Source organism: Syzygium oleosum, unplaced genomic scaffold, assembly GCF_021117445.2.
Source record: "Syzygium oleosum isolate NSW1041296 unplaced genomic scaffold, Sole_v2.1 Sole_v2.23, whole genome shotgun sequence".
In the NCBI taxonomy this organism is placed as follows: Eukaryota; Viridiplantae; Streptophyta; class Magnoliopsida; order Myrtales; family Myrtaceae; genus Syzygium; species Syzygium oleosum.
The window spans coordinates 4,426,314-4,447,700 of record NW_026607507.1 but is presented as its reverse complement, the minus strand read 5'-3'; the positions used below and the strand labels follow the sequence as shown (position 1 = coordinate 4,447,700).

At 43.5% G+C, this 21,387-nt stretch overlaps 3 protein-coding genes and 1 pseudogene across 3 annotated transcripts; 3 read left to right on the top strand and 1 right to left on the bottom strand.

Annotated features, from left to right (window-relative positions):
* Positions 1-1,499: 1,499 nt before the first annotated feature.
* LOC130141017 (G-type lectin S-receptor-like serine/threonine-protein kinase At2g19130) lies at positions 1,500-4,222 on the top strand. The gene has a single exon (XM_056321627.1). The coding sequence runs from the start codon at positions 1,614-1,616 to the stop codon at positions 4,044-4,046; it is 2,433 nt and encodes an 810-aa protein (XP_056177602.1). The 5' UTR covers positions 1,500-1,613; the 3' UTR covers positions 4,047-4,222.
* A 1,650-nt stretch (positions 4,223-5,872) lies between these two features.
* Positions 5,873-8,760, top strand: LOC130134774 (G-type lectin S-receptor-like serine/threonine-protein kinase At2g19130; annotated as a pseudogene).
* A 4,505-nt stretch (positions 8,761-13,265) lies between these two features.
* Positions 13,266-15,940, top strand: LOC115682286 (G-type lectin S-receptor-like serine/threonine-protein kinase At2g19130). The gene is made up of 2 exons (XM_056302447.1): positions 13,266-13,607; positions 13,684-15,940. Exons 1-2 carry the CDS (start codon positions 13,450-13,452, stop codon positions 15,938-15,940), a joined length of 2,415 nt encoding a protein of 804 aa, XP_056158422.1. The 5' UTR covers positions 13,266-13,449.
* A 2,028-nt stretch (positions 15,941-17,968) lies between these two features.
* LOC130134786 (uncharacterized) lies at positions 17,969-19,243 on the bottom strand. Its single transcript, XM_056302466.1, has 2 exons — positions 18,912-19,243; positions 17,969-18,722 (listed from the first exon to the last, which is right to left on the bottom strand). Exons 1-2 carry the CDS (start codon positions 19,125-19,127, stop codon positions 18,141-18,143), a joined length of 798 nt encoding a protein of 265 aa, XP_056158441.1. The 5' UTR covers positions 19,128-19,243; the 3' UTR covers positions 17,969-18,140.
* Positions 19,244-21,387: the final 2,144 nt, after the last annotated feature.

Sequence of the window (21,387 nt, the reverse complement as noted above, 5' to 3'; positions counted from 1 at the left end):
TCGCTCTTGCCAAAGAGAGAAAAACAAAGTAAAAATGGACCACAGGACGACCGGCGTGAGCTGACCCGTTCAACAGCAAGAAAATAAGGCTTCCAATCCAAACATTTTTTCATTTTGATTATGCCCTCCATAAAAAGCATGGCGTTCAAAGTTGGGCATTGATCTGCCTCGGACCGTTTCCCCTTGATCACGGCAAAAAGATTGAACGACTTGAACGCAGGTCTAGTTCACCGGATTCAACGACCCGAACCGGGGTCACCCCAAACTGTGAAATTCGGTACAGAGCATGCGAGAAGTCGGCATGATTATGTGTCGGATTTCGTTCACTATCTTTGTTCTTAGGACACAAGGAAAGAAAAAGCACCGCCCTTGAAAGGGCGCACGATATTTGATTGGGTATAGGGGGCATAAGAAAAGTATGAATAAATGGGAGGTGGTTCATGTGGCTACATTATCCGTCGACGACTCGAAGGAGGAGGGGCGGACGTAAACAATAGTTTCTTCTATCGATGTCTTCACATGTTTTCTAGCTACGTTTGTCGTGCAGCGTGGTATGATGGGGTTTGACCCGGCCAAAAGCGGCCTCGGACATCAGGGGATTTAGAGGGTGTTTGGTTCAGCTTTGGGAAAGGATTTTGAGTCTCGAAAGTCCCTACTCAAAATGCTGAGTTATTTGGTTTAACTTTCATGCTAGCATTTGGAATGCTATTGTTCACGTCTCTCTTTTTTTTTGTTTTTTTTGTTTGAAGCTATTCATCTTCTTTACCAGGCAGCCGGCGAGGGCGGCTGGCGAGGGAGAAGGGCCGGCGAGGTCGCCTGGGATCGGGCGACCGCCCAGGCGACGCAGTCGCTCGACCCAGGCCGTCGCCGCCTGGGTCGCGCGACTCCAGGCGGCGACGGCCTGGGTTGAGCGACCCGGCCGCCTGGTCGTGCGACCTCAGGCGATGCCGTCACTGGGGTCGCGCGACCCCCGCCTAGGGTCACTTGGCCTCGGGCGACCGGCGGCGACGGCAGATCTGGCTCGCCGGGGGTTGCCCGACCTCGGGCGATGGCCGCTTGCGCCAGATCTATTTCACCGGCGGCCGTAGGGCATCACCGGCGGCTGGCTCCGGTGATGGGTAGGTTAGTTTTTTTTTTTTAATAAATAAGATAATTCTCAAAGTTCATTTGCAAAAAAAAATTGCCCAAACACCAATGGGCTTTCACCCAAAGATATTTATAATTTCTCAAGTAGCATTTTTAAAGATGAACCAAATCTCTGAAAAATCTCTTTTCACATTCCGAGGATCCGAGTGGCCGAGCTTCATCTCCCTTTCTCGACTTTTCTTGCGGCGAAGTGACGGTGAGAACCGAAGAGGCTCCCCTTCATTTTCTTGACTTGTCGTGATCATCTTCCTATTTGCTCTGTTGTTGGGCTTACCTCCGCTTAGCGATCCCTCTGGCCCTGATCGCGTTTCTTGATCTTTGACCCGTTCTTCATCTCTCCCTCTCTCTCTCTCTCTCTCTCTCTTTCTGTGGACACGGCTCAAGCCGAACCATTTCAATTCTCGGACGTGTTTGCTGCTTCGAGTACAAATATCTGATAGCCTGTCCCAGGAGGAACTTGCGCGGCCATGGATAGGAAAAGCAGCAGCAGTCCATGGCTGTTCACACTCCCAAGCTTCTTGCTCTGCTTCTTATCTCTCTGCCCCACCCACCTCTGTCTTGGCTCCGACACCGACACCATCTCCGCTAACCGGTCCATCTCCGGCAACCAAACCTTAGTCTCCTCCGGCGGCAACTTCACGCTCGGCTTCTTCACACCGGGTAACTCCACGTACTCCTACATAGGCATCTGGTACAACAAAGTCAGCGTGCCAACCATCGTCTGGGTCGCCAACAGAGACAACCCCGTCTCCGACAGGTACTCCACTGAACTGAAGATCTCGGGTGGCAATCTTGTTATGGTCAACGACTCCCGAGTCCCCGCTTGGTCCACGAATCTGAGTACTTCTTCATCTGGGTCGAGCTCCACGGTGGCGGTTCTTGGGGACGACGGCAACTTCGCTCTCAAAGACGGGCCTAATTCTTCCGTGACTCTGTGGCAGAGCTTCGATCATCCGACGCACACGTGGCTTCCCGGTGCGAAATTAGGGATCGACAAGCGCACGAACACGAGTCAGCTCTTGACATCATGGAAGAACGCCGAGGACCCCTCGCCAGGTTTGTTCTCTCTCCAGCTCGATCCATCCAGTCAGTACTACATATGGTGGAATAGATCAAAAAATTACTGGAGCAGTGGGGTGTGGAACTATCAGACGAAAACTTTCTCTTTGGTCCCTGAAATGAGGTTGAACTATATTTACAATTTCAAATATGTGGACAATGAGAACGAGAGCTACTTCACCTATTCAGTCTACATCACTGACGACACCATATCAAGGTTTGTGATGGATCTTTCTGGGCAGATCAAGCAGGAGTCCTGGTTGCCTTCTAACCAGGCGTGGAACTTGTTCTGGTCTCAGCCTCGGCAACAATGCGAGGTGTATAGACTTTGCGGGCCTTTCGGTGTTTGCAGCGAGAGTACCAACAATTTCTGCACCTGCTTGCCGAGGTTTAGCATCAGCTCTCCGAGGGATTGGAATCTGAGCGATTGGTCTGGCGGTTGCAAGAGGAATTTGGACTTGAATTGTGCGGCAAATGCTTCGAATGGGGAGAAAGACCGTTTCTTGCCAATGTCTAACATGAAATTGCCTGATAATCCCCAATCTTTAGATGTCGGGAGCGATAAGGAATGCCGAGCTGCTTGTTTGAGCAATTGCTCTTGCACGGCTTATGCTTTCGAGGATAATGACTGCTCAATTTGGATTGGGGATCTCTTCAATACACAACAGCCCACACAAGGTGATACCACTGCAAAAAGCTTCTATCTCCGGCTTGCTGCCTCAGACGTTGAGGATCCAAGCAAGAAGAGCAACATAACTGCGATAGTTGCAGGGTCTGTTAGCGCTGCGGTAGCGATATTAGCCATTGTCTTGTTTGGCGTTTGGAGATGGAGGAGAAGGGCAACTGTGACAACACAGACAGTGGAGGGTTCACTGATAGCCTTTGCATACCGGGACTTGCAAGTAGCAACAAAGAATTTCTCAGAGAAGTTGGGTGGGGGCGGGTTCGGTTCAGTTTTCAAAGGAACATTACCTGATTCAAGTCACATAGCAGTCAAGAAGCTTGAGAGCATAAGCCAAGGAGAGAAGCAATTCCGAACAGAAGTAAGCACAATCGGCACCATCCAGCATGTGAATCTTGTCAGGCTTCGTGGGTTCTGCTCTGAAGGTGACAAAAGGCTGTTGGTCTATGATTTCATGCCAAATGGTTCCTTAGAATATCATCTCTTTCATGCCAAGGACTCGAAGACCTTGGATTGGAAAACGAGGTACCAAATTGCTTTGGGAACGGCTCGAGGTCTGGCTTATCTCCATGAGAAGTGTAGAGACTGCATCATACATTGCGACATCAAGCCAGAGAACATCCTTCTAGATTCTGAATTCTGTCCAAAAGTGGCAGATTTTGGCCTGGCAAAGCTTGTTGGCCGAGATTTCAGCAGGGTCTTGACGACCATGAGAGGCACAAGAGGGTATCTTGCGCCGGAGTGGATCTCCGGAGTGGCCATAACAGCAAAAGCTGATGTTTATAGCTATGGAATGATGCTCTTTGAATTTGTGTCAGGAAGGAGGAACTCAGAGCAATCAGAAAATGGGGCCATCAAGTTCTTCCCAACATGGGCTGCTAGTAAGATAACCGAAGGAGGTGACCTGCTTGATCTTTTGGACCCAAACTTGGAGACAAGCGCTGATCCTGAAGAGCTAATGAGGATTTGCAGAGTCGCTTGTTGGTGTGTCCAAGATGAGGAAACTCGCAGGCCATCGATGGGGCAGGTTGTTCAAATACTCGAGGGGGTGTTGGATGTGAACCTGCCCCAGATACCGAGAGCCCTTCAACTGTTTCTTGATAATCAGGAGCATGTAGTTTTCTTCACAGGGTCATCATCGTCTAACCAGAGTTCCTAGACGAAGAGTCATACCTCAACTGCTTCCTTGCAGAAACAAAATAGTTCATCTTCAACAAAGTCCGAGTCTTGAGGAATATAAGATAAATGCTTTGGACAAGTAGTGCTTCAGTTAGGTAATGCATATTCTCTTCTGCTTTTTCTGTAGTCAAGAAAGAATCTCAGCATTTGGGGATTGGCTTTCTGGGGGCTTTTTCCCCTAGCTATTTTTGTCACATATAGATACAAGCAGGCTTGGTTTAAGACTTAAGTGCCAGGCGAGACTGGTTGTAAAGAGCCTTAATTCTATATAATGATCTGTTCGCTGCCTTTTGAGATCCAAGGTAATATTGGTAATTAGCATCGAAAACTGTCATCTCCACTTTCTGATATTGGGATCTACGTTTTGGTATATCCTAGCTTGGATTTCAGCTGGTGTCTCACATGGTTCTCAAATCTGCCCTCATTGCATGCAAAGCAGGCTATAAGACTGGTATTTCTCAGTGTAAACTCCTCTTGCTACTTGTTTTGTTTACGTAGTGAGTCACGTTACGAAAACCGCCCTTAAAACTACGACTTGCTAGGACCGGGATTTATGTCATGATAATTTCTGGCCAATGTATGTATTACTAGCAGGTCCTTTTGTTGGAGCTGTAGGATGTTAATGCCCGCCCTGTTTTTCACATGGCATTTACATCTCTTCTAAAGTCAAATTTCTGTGGATCGCCTCATCGCTCTATGTTTTGAATATGAGTAATGTTAGAGATATCTCGAACCTTTTAGCAAAACTGATTTGTAGACTAATAATGAGACTTCTGATGGGTGCTTGCCATAATTTGTTTGTTACTTACCCACTAATATTTGTGGCATTGCTTAGAAGTCTTGTAAAACCAAATTCAGTTTCTCAACGTTACTCGTTAAATACCTCCACTGTTTGTTCTTGTGGGAAATTGATTGGGTTCTCATTTCGATCAGGTTGATCGAAACAGTATTTTCCGTTGTAGCGTGGACTAAATACAAGTCCAAGTCCATTACAATGTATCTTAAAGGAGCCTGTTTTTAAAAGCCTAGATTTGATTTTCAGTTCATAATGTATTCATATCAAGGCTAATCCAGTTGGGCATTTGCAGTACCATAATCCCCTCACTTTTTTCCAGGCTTTCCCTCATTTGTAAATGCCATGCGAAAAACAGGGCGGGCATAATCCCCTTTTTCCCATTACCACTTTTTCTTTCCTTTTCCTATATTACAGCATGAACACTTTTGAATCAACTGTTTCACTTTTCGTACTGCAGTTATTTTCTCGGTACTATCTGATCGGTGTTGATCCTTCTCATGCGCGAGAGGTGCCATTATAAAGTCTAAACTTGCTACGGCAATCAAGAAAGTCTAATGGGCTTCTCCAATACAAAAGGTCTAATCTGCTTCTATCATTATTTGGTTGTGCTACTGCAAATCAAGGTTTTCATCACCGTGACGTATATTTTGCGGATTAATAACCGTTGGTCTCTCTACTTTTGCTCCAAAATCAAAATCATCCCTTTAATTTTTTCTAATTCGAAACCGTTCTTGCACTTTTAGAAAGTGCCATTGGTTGTCCCTTTGTCGGTCCTGACGATGGAATTTGTAGTGTGACATTAACCTATTTTTTAAAATGGAATTTTTCTTTTTATCGACCAAAAACAACATGGATTTTTCATTTTTTTTTTGCTGATGTGGATTTCTTTTTCTTTTTTCAAATGATGACTTTTTTCAAATGTTACCATAAATAAAACCCACAAAATCTAATGCCCATAACAATGCAAAAACTATCATTGGTACCTGCTCAGGACTACCGATTGAGTGGCTATGGCTGCGAGCTTCGTGGCTCAAAACTCAAGTGAACATGGCCGTTGCAAGCTCGAAACTCATGTGGCAATGCTGCGAGCTCAAAGATCAAGTGGCCATGGCTCAAGCTTTGCAGCTCGAATAGACCTTGGGGACATGGCCATCTGCAAGCTTGAGCTTGAATGGCCATGGCCGCTGCTAGCTTAGAGTTGGAGCTCAAAGATCATTGTCCACATATGATTTCAAATATGTGGACAATCAGAACGAGAGCTACTTCACCTATTCAGTGTACACCACTTTTAACACCATATCAAGGTTTGTGATGGACCTTTCTGGGCAGATCAAGCAGGAGTCCTGGTTGCCTTCCCAGGCGTGGAACTTGTTCTGGTCTATGCCCCGGCAACAATGCGAGGTGTATAGACTTTGCGGGCCTTATGGGGTTTGTGACGAGCAGAGCGAAGATATCTGCAGCTGCTTGCTGGGGTTTAGCATAAGTTCTCCGAGGGACTGGAATCTGAGTGATTGGTCTGGCGGTTGCAAGAGGAATTAGGACTTGAATTGCGTGGCAAATGCTTTGAATGCGGAGAAAGACCGTTTCTCGCTAAGGTTCAACATGAAATTGCCTGATGATCCCCAATCTTTAGATGTCGGGAGCAATTAGGAATGTGGAGCTGCTTGTTTGAACAATTGCTCTTGCACGGCTTATGCTTTCAAGGATAATGCCTGCTCAATCTGGATTGGGGATCTCTTCAATGTGCAACAGCTCAAACAAGGCACTACTCCTGGAAGTAGTTTCTATCTCCGGCTTGCCACCTCCGACATTAAGGATCCCAGCAAGAAGAGCAATGTAACTGCGATAGTTGCAGGATATGTTAGCGCCGCGGTAGCGATATGAGCCATTGTCTTGTTTGGCGTTTGGAGATGGAGGAGAAGGGCAATTGTAACAACAAATACAGTGGAGGGGTTCACTGATGGCCTTTGCATACCGGGACTTGCAAGTACCAACAAAGAATTTCTCAAAGCAGTCGGGTGGGGGCGGGTTCGGTTCAGCTTTCAAAGAAACATTACCTGATTCAAGTCGGATAGCAGTCAAGAAGCTTGAGAGCATTAGCCAAGGGGAGAAGCAATTCCGAAGGGAAGTAAGCACAATCGGGCACCATCGAGCATGTGAATCTTGTCATGCTTCGTGGTTTCTGCTCTGAAGGCAACAAAAAGCTGTTGGTCTATGAATTCATGCCAAATGGCTCCTTAGGCTGCACATGGCAACCATTCTGTACCCAGAATCTGATTTTGGGCAAAAATGATTCTTTTTTATTCTGTGCCCGGAAACAATTTCTAAGCATTTGAAGGCGTTTGGTAACTGCCCAAAATTTTTGTTCTTAGAATAGAAAAAGAACAGAAATGCGTTCGGTAACTACACACAAAATTTCTTTTTATTAATAATATTTTAATAATATTTTGAATTTTTTAATATTTATTTCTTTTTTTTTCTCTTTTTTTTTTTCTTTCTTTCCCCTTCCTTTCTTGGCCATGGCCGGCCGCCGGCCCCGGCGACCGGCCACAGGCCAGGGCCGGCGAGGGCGTCGCGGCCCTCACCGCCACCCTCGCCGATGGCGACGGCGAGGTTGGCCTCGCCTTGGCTGGGTGAGGCCGCGAGCCGCCCTCGCCGGCCACCGGCGAGGGCCGTGACGCTTTCACCGGCCCTGGCCTGTGGCCGGCGGGTGGCGGGGCCGAAGAACAACAACAACCAAAAAAAAGAAAAAAACCAAGAAGAATCAGTTCTGAAAAAATTGTTCCAGAATCAAGAATCTACTTTTTTTTTATTCTTGATTCTGTTCCAAAACTGATTCTGGGCACAATTTTTTGCAAAATTGTGCCCGGGTACAAAAAATTTAACAAACAGATTTCTGTTCCCAAATTGATTCTGGGAACAAAAGAATAGAATTAATCACTATTTGGCAAGTTGCCAAACAGGCCCTTAGACTATTGTCTCTTTCACAGAAAGGACTCGAAGACCTTGGATTGGAAAACGAGATACCAAATTGTTTTGGGAACGGCTCGAGGTCTGGCTTATCTCCATGAGAAGTGTAGAGACTGCATCATACATTGCGACATCAGGCCAGAGAACATCCTTCTAGATGCTGAATTCTGTCCAAAAGTGGCAGATTTTGGCCTGGCAAAGCTTGTTGGCCGAGATTTCAGCAGGATGTTGACAACCATTAGAGGCACAAGAGGGTATCTTGCGCCGGAGTGGATCTCCGGAGTGGCCATAACAGCAAAAGCTGATGTTTATATTTATGGAATGATGCTATTTGAATTTGTATTGGGACGCAGAAACTCAGAGCTATCGGAAAATGGGGCCATCAAGTTCTTCCCAACATGGGCTGCTAGAAAGATAGCTGAAGGAGGTGACCTGATGGATCTTTTGGACCCAAATTTGGAGACAAATGCCAATATTGAAGAGCCAACTAGGATTTGCAGAGTCGCTTGATGGTGTGTCCAAGATGAGGAAACTTACAGGCCATCGATGGGGCAGGTTGTTCAAATACTCGAGGGTGTGTTGAATGCGAACCTGCCCCAGATACCGAGAGCCCTTCAACTGTTTCTTGATAATCAGGAGCACGTAGTTTTCTTCACTGAGTCATCATCGTCTAACCAGAGTTCCCAGACGAAGAGTAATACCTCAACTACTTCCTTGCAGAACCAAAATAGTTCATCTTCAACAAAGTCCAAGTCTTGAGGAATATAAGATAAATGCTTAGTACAAGTAGTACTTCAGTTGGATACTGCATATTCTCTTCTGCTTTATCTGTAGTTAAGAAAGAAATTTCAGCATTTGGGGATTGGCTTTCTTGGGGCTTTTTCCCCTAGCTATTTTTGTCACATATGGATACAAGCAAGCCTGGACTAAGTGCCAGGCAAGGCCAGACCGGTTGTAAAGACCCTTCATTCTATATAATGATCTGTTCTCTGCTTTTTGAGATCCAAGGTACTACTGGTAATTAGCATCGGAAACTGTCATCTCCACTTTCTGATAATTTTGGCACTGTCATCTCAAATCTGCCCTCATTGCATGCAAAGCGGGCTATAAGCCTTGGCATTTCTCAGTATAAACTCCTCTTTCTACTTGCTTTGTTTATATAATGAGTCATGGTACGAAAACCGCCCTTGAAACTACGACTTGCTAGGACCGGGATTTATGTCATGATAATTTCCAGCCAATGTATGTATTACTAGCAGATCCTTTTGTTGGATCTGTAGGATGTTAATGCCCGCCCCGTTTTTCGCGTGGCATTTATATCTTTTCTAAAGCCGAATTTCTATGGATCGCCTCGTCGCTCTATGTTTCGAGTATGAGTAATGCTGGAGATTACCCGAACCTTTTAGCACAACTGATTTGTAAAGTGATGGACGAGACTTCTGTTGGGTGCTTGCATTAATTTGTTTATTAATTACCCACTGATATTTGTGGCATTGCTTACAAGTTTTGTAAAACCAAATTCAGTTTCTCAACTTAACTCGTTAAAAATCTCCACTATTTGTTCTGATGGGAAATCGATTTGAGTTCTCATTTCAATAAGGTCGATCCAAACAATAATGTCCATTGCAGTGTGGACTACATACAAGTCCCAAGTCCCACTTCAATGTATGTTAAAAGGAGCCTGTTTTTCAGGGCCTAGCTTTGATTTTCAGTTCATAATCTATTCATGCTATAATCCAGTTGGGCTTTGCAGTTACCATAATCCCCTCAATTTTCCCAAGCTTTCCCTCGTATGCTGTCCCATTTTCCCATTACCACTTTTCCTTTTCCCTTTTCCTATATTACAATTCATCACGTACTTTTGATCTGTTGATGTATGGTTTCACTTTTCTTACTGCACTTATTTTCTCGATACTATCTTATCGTTGATCCTTCTCGGGTGCGAGAGGTGCTATTGTAAAGTCTAACTTTGCTTCAGCAATCAAAAAAAGTCTAATCTGCTTCCATCATTGTTTGGTTGTGCTACTGCAAAATCAGCGTTGCAGAAGCAAGCGATCGAACGATAAAATAGACAGAACAAAAAATAAATCGGATATCAAATTTACGCGATTCGATCTAGTGACAGCGGTAAAGAATTCCACTATAGATCAATCGATACAATGGAGATTACAACCACACTCGAGTTACTCAAACACTATTCTCAGCCCCTAATTACACCCAATAACACATAATCTCATAATTTCTCACGAAATAATATCTCAATCTCGTGAAGAAATTATACACAAATCTTTCCACGATATTTAATCGATGAAACTTCAAAAGCCAAGTCGTCCCTGCACTCACCTATACAGCGGCACACCTGAGGTTTCCACAAGCGTGTATTTATGTAATATATTTTGAAAAGGAAACCTAATATTAGTCTATTCCCCGCAAAAAGAAATCCTCGCACAGCATCCTTCTTAGATCCGGTCAACTCAAGTCAATACTGTCCATGATCAACTTTTCCTATTTATTTACCTTGGATGAACAAAAGGTAGAAATTGTGCGTCCCTCCTTTTTATTTATTTAATTCTAAAATTTAGATTTTCGTTTTGAGCTTAAATTCGAGATATATTCTAATACTTACCGTTCTTTATGATCTTTTAAAACGATCAGGCTTTTCATCACCATGATGTAAATCACGGATTTAATAACCGCTGGTCTCTCTACTTTTGCTCAAAAATCAAAATCATCCCTTCAATTTTCTTTTTAATTCGAAACCGTTCTTGACTTTTAGAAAGTGACATTGGTCGTCCCTTTGTCGGTTTGTAGCGTGACATTAACACTGTTAGCTATTTTCTAACGTGGGTCCTTTTTTTTTTTTGGCTGATGTGGATTTTTTTCTTCTTTTTTCAAAAGAAGACTTTCTCTGTTTCTTCCGTCCTCCTTTGGATTCCTCCTCTTCTTCAAATGTTACCGTACAAACAACCCACAAAATCTAGTGCCCATGACAATACAAAAACTAGGGATAATGACACAAATAGTCCCTGAACTTTGACTTAATGTGCAATTTGATCCCTGAACTTTTAATTTGTTTAATGTAGTCCCTGAACTTCAACGTAATGTTCAATTTGGTCCCTGAACTTTTGATTTGTTCAATGTGGTCCCTGAACTTTTAATATGTGTTCAATTTAGTCCCTGAACTATTTGAAAATGTTCAATATAGTCCCTGCACTTGAATTAATGGAAGGACCATATTGAACATTTTCAAATAGTTCAGGGACTAAATTGAACACATATTAAAAGTTCAGGGACCACATTGAACAAATCAAAAGTTCAGGGACCAAATTGAACATTACGTTGAAGTTCAGGGACTACATTGAACAAATTAAAAGTTCAGGGACCAAATTATAAATTGGGTTAAAGTTCAGGGACTATTTGTGTCATTTTCCCCAAAAACTATTATTCATACCCGCTCATCGACTACCAATTGAGTGGCCATGGCTGCAAGCTTCGTGGCTCAAACTCAAGCCAACATGACCGCTGCAAGCTCGAAGCTCATGTGGCCATGCTGTGAGCTTAAAGATCAAGTGGCCAGGTGCTCAAGCTTCGTGACTCGAATAGATCTCTCGGCCATGGCCATCCGCAGGCTTGAGCTTGAATGGCCATGGCCACCGCGAGCTTAGAGTTGGAGCTCGCAGTTATGACGGCCGTAATGGGGCTCTCTCAATTGTGTGTGTGTGTGTGCGCGTGTTTTTTTTTTTTTTAATGTTTATGTTGTCTAATGTAGCCCCTATTTGGCTCTACACAATTATGCGAGCGGAATATAGCACGACACATGCATTCCGGCATCATATCCATAAAAATTGACCGGCAAGGGAAAAAGTATGACGGAAAGATTAACGGCGACACTTCTAAATAGCACAGAGGTCCTTTAAAAATAAGTAGAGGGAGATTTTGATTTTCGGGCAAAAAAATTAAGGGCCACCAGTCAATCTAATCCCTAAAAGAATGTTGCATATGTACTGGAATTGATAAGACAGTGAAAGATTATGATGGACGCGGCGCCAAGTGCCAATCGCTCCAAGTCCTGGCAGAGAGGTCTCTTCACGCCATCGTCTGTGGCCAGGACAGAGTCTGTAAGGTTTTTCCGATGAAGAAATACAACAACCACGATAATCGGGGTATAAACCAACACGGCAATCTAGAGCTTCGTCCCTTGACGAACAGGTCGGTCCAGCATCCGTGGAACGAGGGCATTTTGTTAGAGGATACTGACCTCAAGATCAGCTTCGACAAGGGCAGGGACACTAAGAAAACAGGACCGTGCATCGTGAAAAACGAAGTCTTGCTGGTCCAGCCTTCCGATGGATGAATGACTTTGGCACTTAGGTTTTTTCTTCCTTCGTTGTTTGACTAGAGCTGGTAAAACTGTGTTCTTGCTATGCCCAGCCTGCCCATGTTTTAAGTCTTGCTTGATCACTCAAACGTGTTAAAATATGTCTCAAGTTTGAATCCGTGAACGAAACTCGACCCAAAATAAAGTAAAGGAAAATCTGGAAGTTGAATATTTATGGATGTCGACCGTGGAAATCTATATTTCCTGTTCGGTTAGTGCAGTCGGCCAAACAAGACTCCAAAAAGGGGAAAGTCCATCGTTGCCAAATTTCATGAGAGAAAGAAAAGAAAGAAATAAAATAAAAGGAAGAAAAGAAAGAGAGTCCAATTGGATTTTATGTTCTTATTTTGATTCTGTCAACTTTGACCGACCAGGGGACTTCCTGAGGCGGCAACTGTGCGCGTCTTTATTCTCTGGCTCTATATATATACACATGGTGGATTCCTTAGGCCGTTGTTGATGTGAGCAGACTTGAAGCGCCGTTTCCTCTCCGAGTGTCGTGGATCATCCATAGGTGCTGGGTGCTTGGCAGTGAGTTCATGATTATGTTCATGAAATTACACTAAAAATTCAAATATTTTTAGTAATTAAATATTGTGGTAAGATTTGTGTATAATTCTTTCGCAAGATTGAGAGATTATTTCGTGAAGAATTGTGGGGCTAAACACTGCATGCGTTATCGGGTGTAATTGGGGCTTGAGAAACACGGAAAGTGTTTGAATGACTCGAGTGTGATTGTAATATCCGTTGTATCGCTTGATCTATAGTGAAATTCCGTGCTACGATCGTGTCCGATTTATTTTTTTATTCTATCTATTTTACTGTTCGATTGCTTGGCTTCCGCAACAGTTGGAGTGCTCACTGCTCAGATTTATTGCGTGTTATTGCTCAATGGTTGACGGGGACTTTCTCCAAGTTGCACCAGTACCGTCTTCTTCACTCCCGGACGTGCCCATCCTTGTCCATTGGTTTCGGCATTCAAGCTTGAACAGGACCACTCCTCGTATGATGTCAGCTTAAATGCTTCTATCTACGTACTCGATGAAAATGTACCAGTCTCGGTTGAAGTTTCCACATAATACTTTGCGCGTTTCTTGACCCCTTCTTCTTTGAGATCTCTTACCTCGCCCTCACTCTGGCCACAAACAGCTATATATACTGCCCCCTGTGCATTGTGTTTCTAAGCCTGTCCGCTCGAACCTTGTGTCGTCCAGCCATGGATAGAAGAAACAGTAGTCCATGGTCGTTCACGCTCCCAAGTTTCTTGCTTTGCTTATCTCTCTGCACCACCCGCCTCTGTCTTGGCTCCAACACCATCTCCGTCAACCAGTCCCTCTCCGGCAACAAAATCTTAATCTCCTCCGGCGGCACCTTCAGGCTCGGTTTCTTCACACCAGGTAAGTCCCCGTACTCCTACATAGGCATCTGGTACAACAAAGTCAGCGTGCAAACCGTCGTCTGGGTCGCCAACAGGGACAACCCCGTCACCGACAGGTACTCCACTGAACTGAAGATCTCGGGTGGCAATCTTGTTATGGTCAACGGCTCCCGAGTCCCCGTTTGGTCCACAAATCTGAGTACTTCTTCATCTGGGTCGAGCTCAACGGTGGCGGTTCTTGGGGACGACGGCAACTTCGCTCTCAAAGACGGGCCGAATTCTTCCGTGACCCTGTGGCAGAGCTTTGATCACCCGACGCACACGTGGCTTCCCGGTGCGAAATTAGCGATCGACAAGCGCAAAAACACGAGTCAGCTCTTGACATCATGGAAGAACTCTGAGGATCCTTCGACAGGTTTGTTCTCTCTCCAGCTGCAGCCATCCAATGAGTACTTCATATTGTGGAACAAGTCGATTCATTATTGGACCAGCGGGCAGTGGGATAGTAAGAATAGTGTGTTTGACAACGTGCCTGAGTTGAGAGCAAACTTTATTTTCAATTTCAGCTTTGTGGACAACGAAAATGAGAGCTACTTCACTTATTCAACGAAAAACAGTAGCAATGACACATCAAGAGTGGTGTTGGATCTTTCTGGGCAGATTCAGGAGCTTTTCTGGTTGCCCTCCCAGCAGTGGAACATGTTCTGGTCCAAGCCCCCAACACGATGTCAAGTCCACAATCTTTGTGGGCCTTTTGGTGTTTGCAGCGAGAGCACGGATGACTTTTGCAGCTGCTTGCCAGGGTTTAGTATAACCTCGCTAAAAGATTGGAATCTGAGTGACATGTCTAGTGGTTGTAAGAGGAATTCCAACTTGAGTTGTGCTTTGAGCACTTCAGATGGGGGGAAGGACCGATTCTTGCTTAGTTCTAACATGAAATTGTCGGCAGATTTCCAATCTTTACCTGTAAGAAATGCCAAGGAATGTCGCCTCTCTTGTTTGAACAATTGCTCTTGCACGGCTTATGCTTTCGAGAATAATGCCTGCTCAATTTGGTTCGGCGACCTCTTCAATGTACAACGGCTTGCACAAGGTGATACCACTGCAAGTAGTTTCTACCTCCGGCTTGCCGCCTCCGATGTTGAGGATCTCAGCAAGAAGATAGTTGCAGGGTCTGTTAGTGCAGCCTTGATGATATTAGCCATTCTCTTGTTTGGCATTTGGAGATGGAGGAGGGCAACAGTAACAGTGAAGTCAGTGGAGGGTTCACTCAGAGCCTATGCATACCGTGACTTGTTAATAGCAACTAAGAATTTCTCGGAGAAGTTGGGCGAGGGCGGGTTTGGTTCAGTATTCAAAGGAACATTACCTGATTCAACTCACATAGCGGTCAAGAAGCTCGAAAGCATAAGCCAAGGAGACAAGCAATTCCGAACAGAAGTAAGCACGATCGGGACCATCCAGCATGTGAATCTTGTCAGGCTTCGTGGGTTCTGCTCTGAAGGTGACAAAAAGCTATTGGTCTATGAATTCATGCCAAATGGCTCCTTAGACTATTGTCTCTTTCAAAGAAAGGACTCGAAGACCTTGGATTGGAAAACGAGGTACCAAATTGCTTTGGGAACGGCTCGAGGTCTGGCTTATCTCCATGAGAAGTGTAGAGACTGCATCATACATTGTGACATCAAGCCAGAGAACATCCTTCTAGATGCTGAATTCTGTCCAAAAGTGGCAGATTTTGGCCTGGCAAAGCTTGTTGGTCGAGATTTCAGCAGGGTGTTGACAACCATGAGAGGCACAAGAGGGTATCTTGCACCGGAGTGGATCTCCGGAGTGGCCATAACAGCAAAAGCTGACGTTTATAGCTATGGAATGATGCTCTTTGAATTTGTATCAGGACGGAGAAACTCAGAGGTATCGGAAAATGGGGACATCAAGTTCTTCCCAACATGGGCTGCTAGGAAGATATCTGAAGGAGGTGACCTGCTCGATCTTTTGGATCCAAACTTGGAGGCCAACGTAGATACTGAAGAGCTAACTAGGATTTGCAGAGTTGCTTGCTGGTGCGTCCAAGATGAGGAAACGCACAGGCCATCGATGGGGCAGGTTGTTCCAATACTCGAGGGGGTGTTGAATGTGAACCTGCCCCAGATACCGAGAGCCCTTCAACTGTTAGTTGATAATCAGGAGCATATAGTTTTCTTCACCGAGTCGTCATCGTCTAACCAGAGTTCCCAGATGATGAGCAATACATCAACTGCTTCCGTGCAGAGTTCCCAGATGATGAGCAATACATCAACTGCTTCCGTGCAGAACCAAAATAGTTCATCTTCCACAAATTCCAATTCTTGAGGATAACTAGTGCAACTAGTGCTTCACTTAAGATATTGCATTTTCTCTTCTGCTTTTTCTGTCGTCAAGAAAGAGTCAGCATTTGGGGATTGGCTTTCTTGGGTTTTTCCCCCTAGCTATTTTTGTCATATAGATACAAGCAAGCTTGGACTAGGTGCCAGGCCAGACCATTTGTAAAGACCCTTCATTCTATAAGATGATGGAGTTCTCCGCTTTATGAGATCCAAGGTGATATTTGTAATTATAATCATTAACTGTCATCTCCACTTTCTGATAATTTTTGCACTGGAATTGGGACTTGCGTCTTCAAACAGGGGCTTTCTCAATGTGGGTGCAGAATACCTTTTATCTGCTTTTAACTAATTTTAGTCAACACTCACCTGGTTTTTGATCCACCACACTCGTGAATTAAGCTTCAGCCTTCAGGTTAGGACCCAGGTTGAAAAACTGATGTATGCCTCGTCGCTTGAATGTGCTCTTCTAGCGCAGAATTTGTAATTAGATTCCACATGAAATGTTCTAATGCCAGGTCCTTGTTGAGACGATTGTCATTTTGACCACGTTATTCTCCATAAAGGGGAATCACTTTAGTTTAATTTTGAAGAGTGCAGCACAGGCTAATCGAATGCACCATTCTTGTCCGTGGTTCGTTTCGCGTAGGCCCTCCCATTCCCCATTTGATGTGCCATGATTTCCCAAACTAAATCCTAGCTTACTCTCACGTTCCTTTTTTCGAGTGTTACTTTACACTATGGGTAATAACATTGTTTGCCAACATCAGGCTGATGGAAATTACTGTAATAACATTTTTAGCTTTTCATGATATGATAACCACCGATATAATATTTAAATCTTAAACAACACTTTTCTCTAATAGTTTAAATTTTTGGAACGAAGTAACGAGGTCCTGAGTTCAAATCTTCCGGCCTCCATTTTGCTTCCCTAATTAAATATGTCCAAGCTTGGTACTAGGCAAAAAAACCAAACTAAGAGTAAGTGGGAATGTTAGAATATTTAAATCTTAATCTACACTTTCCTTTAATAATTTAAACTTTTAGAACAATTGACAGTAGTCCTACAAAATCTCACAACCACCACTACCATTAAAAGTACGACTCGCTGGTCACTAGTATTGGTATATCATGATAGCCATGCTGACCTATGTAGTTTGTTCTCAATCAACCGTTTCGCGATGATCTCTGCAAGGGCAAAAAAGCTTTTTAAAAGCATATGAGTATCCATAGTCATATCTCATGAGATTGACTTGAGTCCAATGACTTCAACAGAATGCCCTCCTTCCATGGAATGCTGAAGATCAGAGAAAAAAATACGTACATGAACTCACGTAGCATGCAAGAAAAAAATTGTCATACACAATCAATGTATAGATGGTGTAATGTGGCAGAAGTAAATATATCTCCACAGCACAAAATTTGTGAATGAAATATGTACATTATTTTAGCTAACACACTATGTTATTTCCAAGATCTGTAGATGAATAACCTAGAGAGGTCACTAGATAAGATCATTTAACTAAATATGTTTAAAAAGAAGCAACAAGACTGCGATCGACATTTTCCTTCCTTTTGGAGCGGTCTTAAGAGCACACTCCCCTATTTCGGCATGGTTTATTTGGGATTTAAATTTGAAGTGCTCCCAATAACGCTTGAACCCAAATACCACATGCAAATGAGCAAGCTTATTTGTAATCTAAGCCAACGTTTCATTGGTTGCCATTTGTATTTAAAAAATGCTCGACTTAGTAAGACTGGTTTATAAAATTGATTTATTAAGTGATGTGCTAAACCGTTATTAATTCTTGAGCATGAGCCACTTTTATTAAAAGGTTACTCACAATCTCACACATTATTTAGCATTTATAAATCACTCTTAAAAAGTCTAGCATTGTTGTTCGTATTTTAAAAACCTATCCAATTTGCGCATGAATTCCATTTTAGATCAAAACACCCAAGCCACTCTTGTGACATCTCTCTATATATAAGCTCAAAAAAATTCTTATTTCCCCTTTTCATTGATACCAACTTGACTTCAAATTCAAAATGAATATATATACAAACCATAATTTGCCAGAACAAAATTCTCTTCGCCAAAAGTCTACTACTAACTAGACCCCGATCATGATCTATCACGCAAGACAGCATTTTCACGTAAAAAATTTAATGCAACAGCGGCTCTTTCTTCATTTTTGCGGACGGTTCCTTTCACGCATCCTCCCTATAACTCCCATAATTAACTGCGCTACAGTCTTTCTTCCCTTCTTCTCATCTGTCTCTACCTGCAAAAACTTCACTGTCTTCTGTCTTCTGGTCCTCGCATCATCGGCATTGTCGATGACACTCCGGCGAAGCCAGCGAGTCACCACAAGAAGCCACATTGATGCGAAGACTATCGCATAAGCTCTGCCACACAACACCGTCCCCGTCAGACTAATGAACAGCAGATATGCCATATCAAGCTTGGCTTGCTTCGTTCGTGACTGATCTTGATGATCCGGGCTTTGCCCTTGCTTCATTGATGAGCCATTGTACGAGAATCCACTGGGAGACCATGGTTTGGACACACAGTCTACGTGTTCTAATGCCGAACTCGAACCCGAAGAAGAAGGAGAGGTTGAAGAAAAACGATTCGTCTGATCATCAATAAGCTTCTGATCATTATTATCGCGCAACGACCCCCTTGGTTCGGCATCCATTGAATGACAGCGTTTCGTCAACAATGAGTTTCGAAGAGAACTACTTCTTTTCCTGCGGATACTCCGAGCCTGCGAAGAAAAAAAATCGAGAAAAATGAGTACATACAGAAACCACCAAAATGTTCGTCACGTAGTTTTCAGACCTAACGTGACATTTTCACGATAATAGTAGTTTCTTCCACAACATAATATGTACTCGTCATTGGACATTACATTAATAGCACAAACTAGAAAAACGAACAAAGTGGGAAAACAAACCAAAGCGGTGTCGAAGAGGGCAGACTTTAACATGCGCGAAAAGCTATGCTTTCTCGATCGACCATACAGTGATTTCGTGCTCGCTTTCTCATTGCCGTCCTCATCCATTAAAAGATGCATGAGCTGGTTCCGTCCACGCCTGGGCTCGAGCATCACTTCCTCAACAACGGGCCGTCTGAAGCAATGCAAGAACTTGATCCTCGACACATTCTTCATCCTCTCCAGACACTTCGAGCGTTGCAGATCACGATCCGTGTTTCGGACTCAACTAAGAAAAAGAGAGACGAGGCAGGAAAAGATGGAGAGGCCACTCGTTATTTCTGGATGGCTTGGAGTCGAAAGGCCATAGGTTTAGTGTTGTTTTGGATCACTTGTTTCTTTTGTGCTAGTGTACGTACGTGTATATCTCTCTCTATATATAAATATTTCTATTTCCAGAGTGAGCATTACTATTGGGTGGTTAAGGATTTAAATGCTTGAATGAGAAGGTAAGAGAAAAGGGTGAGAGCGGATAATGGATTGCTGCCGCCGATGGACAGACAGGTAGGAGGGGAGGGTATATAACTCCGCACATCTTGGCTTATGATTTTTGTAACGATCCGGTCCGACGAGAGCGGGGAGTGATCGACAGGGCTAGAGGGCTTGGACAATAAACGGCTCCTGGCAAGGGCAGAAATGAATCGAACTATACACCAAAAAGAGGGAGAGCGTACTTGGGATGTATGTGTGAAAATTGGAATTAACTCACGAAAGCGTCTTTTCACATAAAGGCAATACTAGCATATGCAGGTGGAAGCGCTGTCAAGATAGGTGACCTTTTGGCAATATGCTTGTATATACGCCAAAAGACAAAACCGTGAGACTTGGTATGGGACAGGCCAAATCGAACAATTCCTAAGTGAGTTAGATCCATGGCATCATAGTTTTAGCGACGAGAAATGGCTTTGAATTTGATTGGTCATCATTATGATTGTCAAGACATTTCTAGATTAATCAATCTTTGAGAGGGGTTAAATTATGGTAGTTGCCTTAACATCCAAGAAATGCTGACCTTATTCCATTTATTTGCTGCATTCAATTCAAGGAGTGTGTTGTTGCTTCATCAATCCAAAGGGGTGCCTTGCAAATGCTCGTGCGAACAAGCATTTTGCTTGCACGCATGCTACAAGCCAAAAGTTTCACCTGCTTACCCAATCGCAAGAAATCGAATCGTGCCATTTCCGTTGGTGAGTAAATGCAGTGGTGGTCTGTAGCCATTCGAGCAGAGAAACAGCAGATGGGAAATCTGACGATCTTGCATATGTAACATCTGCCTTTCCTACCCATAAGTCGAACGAACCTCTTGTGTCCAAAATTTGTGTAATGCGTCGTCCCACTTATGTCTTGACATCTTAATGTCTAATAATCTCCAAAAGCTTATGCATCACCCTCTGATCATTTCCATTAGGGTCTTCTAAAGAAATACGCAAATTAGACCCGTCAAATAAGTGAGTCATATTGGGTCGAAAAAAGATCCAATCCAAATTGACCCATTTAAGCTAACCAGTGGGAGTTGCCCTAGTGGCCACCCTTCCCACTTGGGAAGGGGGGAGGCGGAGAGTTCGATTCCCCGCCTTCTCAGAAGGTCTGAGGGTGGGGACAATCGAGTGAAGAAGCAGGGTTTCAAAACCTATACATAGCACACACAGTGGTTTGTAAAATAGAAATATTATAGAAAACAAAAAAAAATGATCCATTTAAACTGTTTTTATGCGACACAATTTTAGCGTTCCATACCCAACCCGACTAGCACCCAACATATACCCGACACAATCCAATCCAATCTATGAAAACTCATATTCACCCTTTTAACATGTTATTATCCTTCTTTTATGCATAGAACGAAGATTCATCTACTACATATTCAATGAAATAATATAATTTTATTTAGACCAGAAAAAGAAGGATAATAATGCCATGTCAAATTTCATCCTTTCCATTGAAATCAACCCACAACACTAGAAATTTTTTTTAGAAACAGAGCAAAAACCCTCCCCAGCGTACATTCCTCCCGTCAATTTATGAAAAACTTCTAATGTTTCCCATCGTAGTTCATCTCGCCAGGAGCTGTGCGTTTTGTAGATTTTTCCTTTTCAAATTTCCTTTAATACTCCAAATTTGTTTTAGCCTTGAAATGCCGAATGAGTTGAAATATGGGTCATTTAAGCAACCCATCATAACCCTTTTTACTAAGTCTGGTTGTTAACCCATTTTGGCCCACTTTGTTGCCAAACAAGTTACCCATTCTCCTAAAGACCATCAAATATGAGTTGCAAAATGGGCCTGTGATCCATTTGACCGGCTTTAACGACCACACCATTTTGATCTATAACCAAAGATTTCGATTTATGGGTTATATCAATGTAGCTTCCTTTTTTTTCTTTTTCCCTTTTGAAAAGACTGTAGCTTCTTTTAAGAAGTGAAATAAAGCAATTTA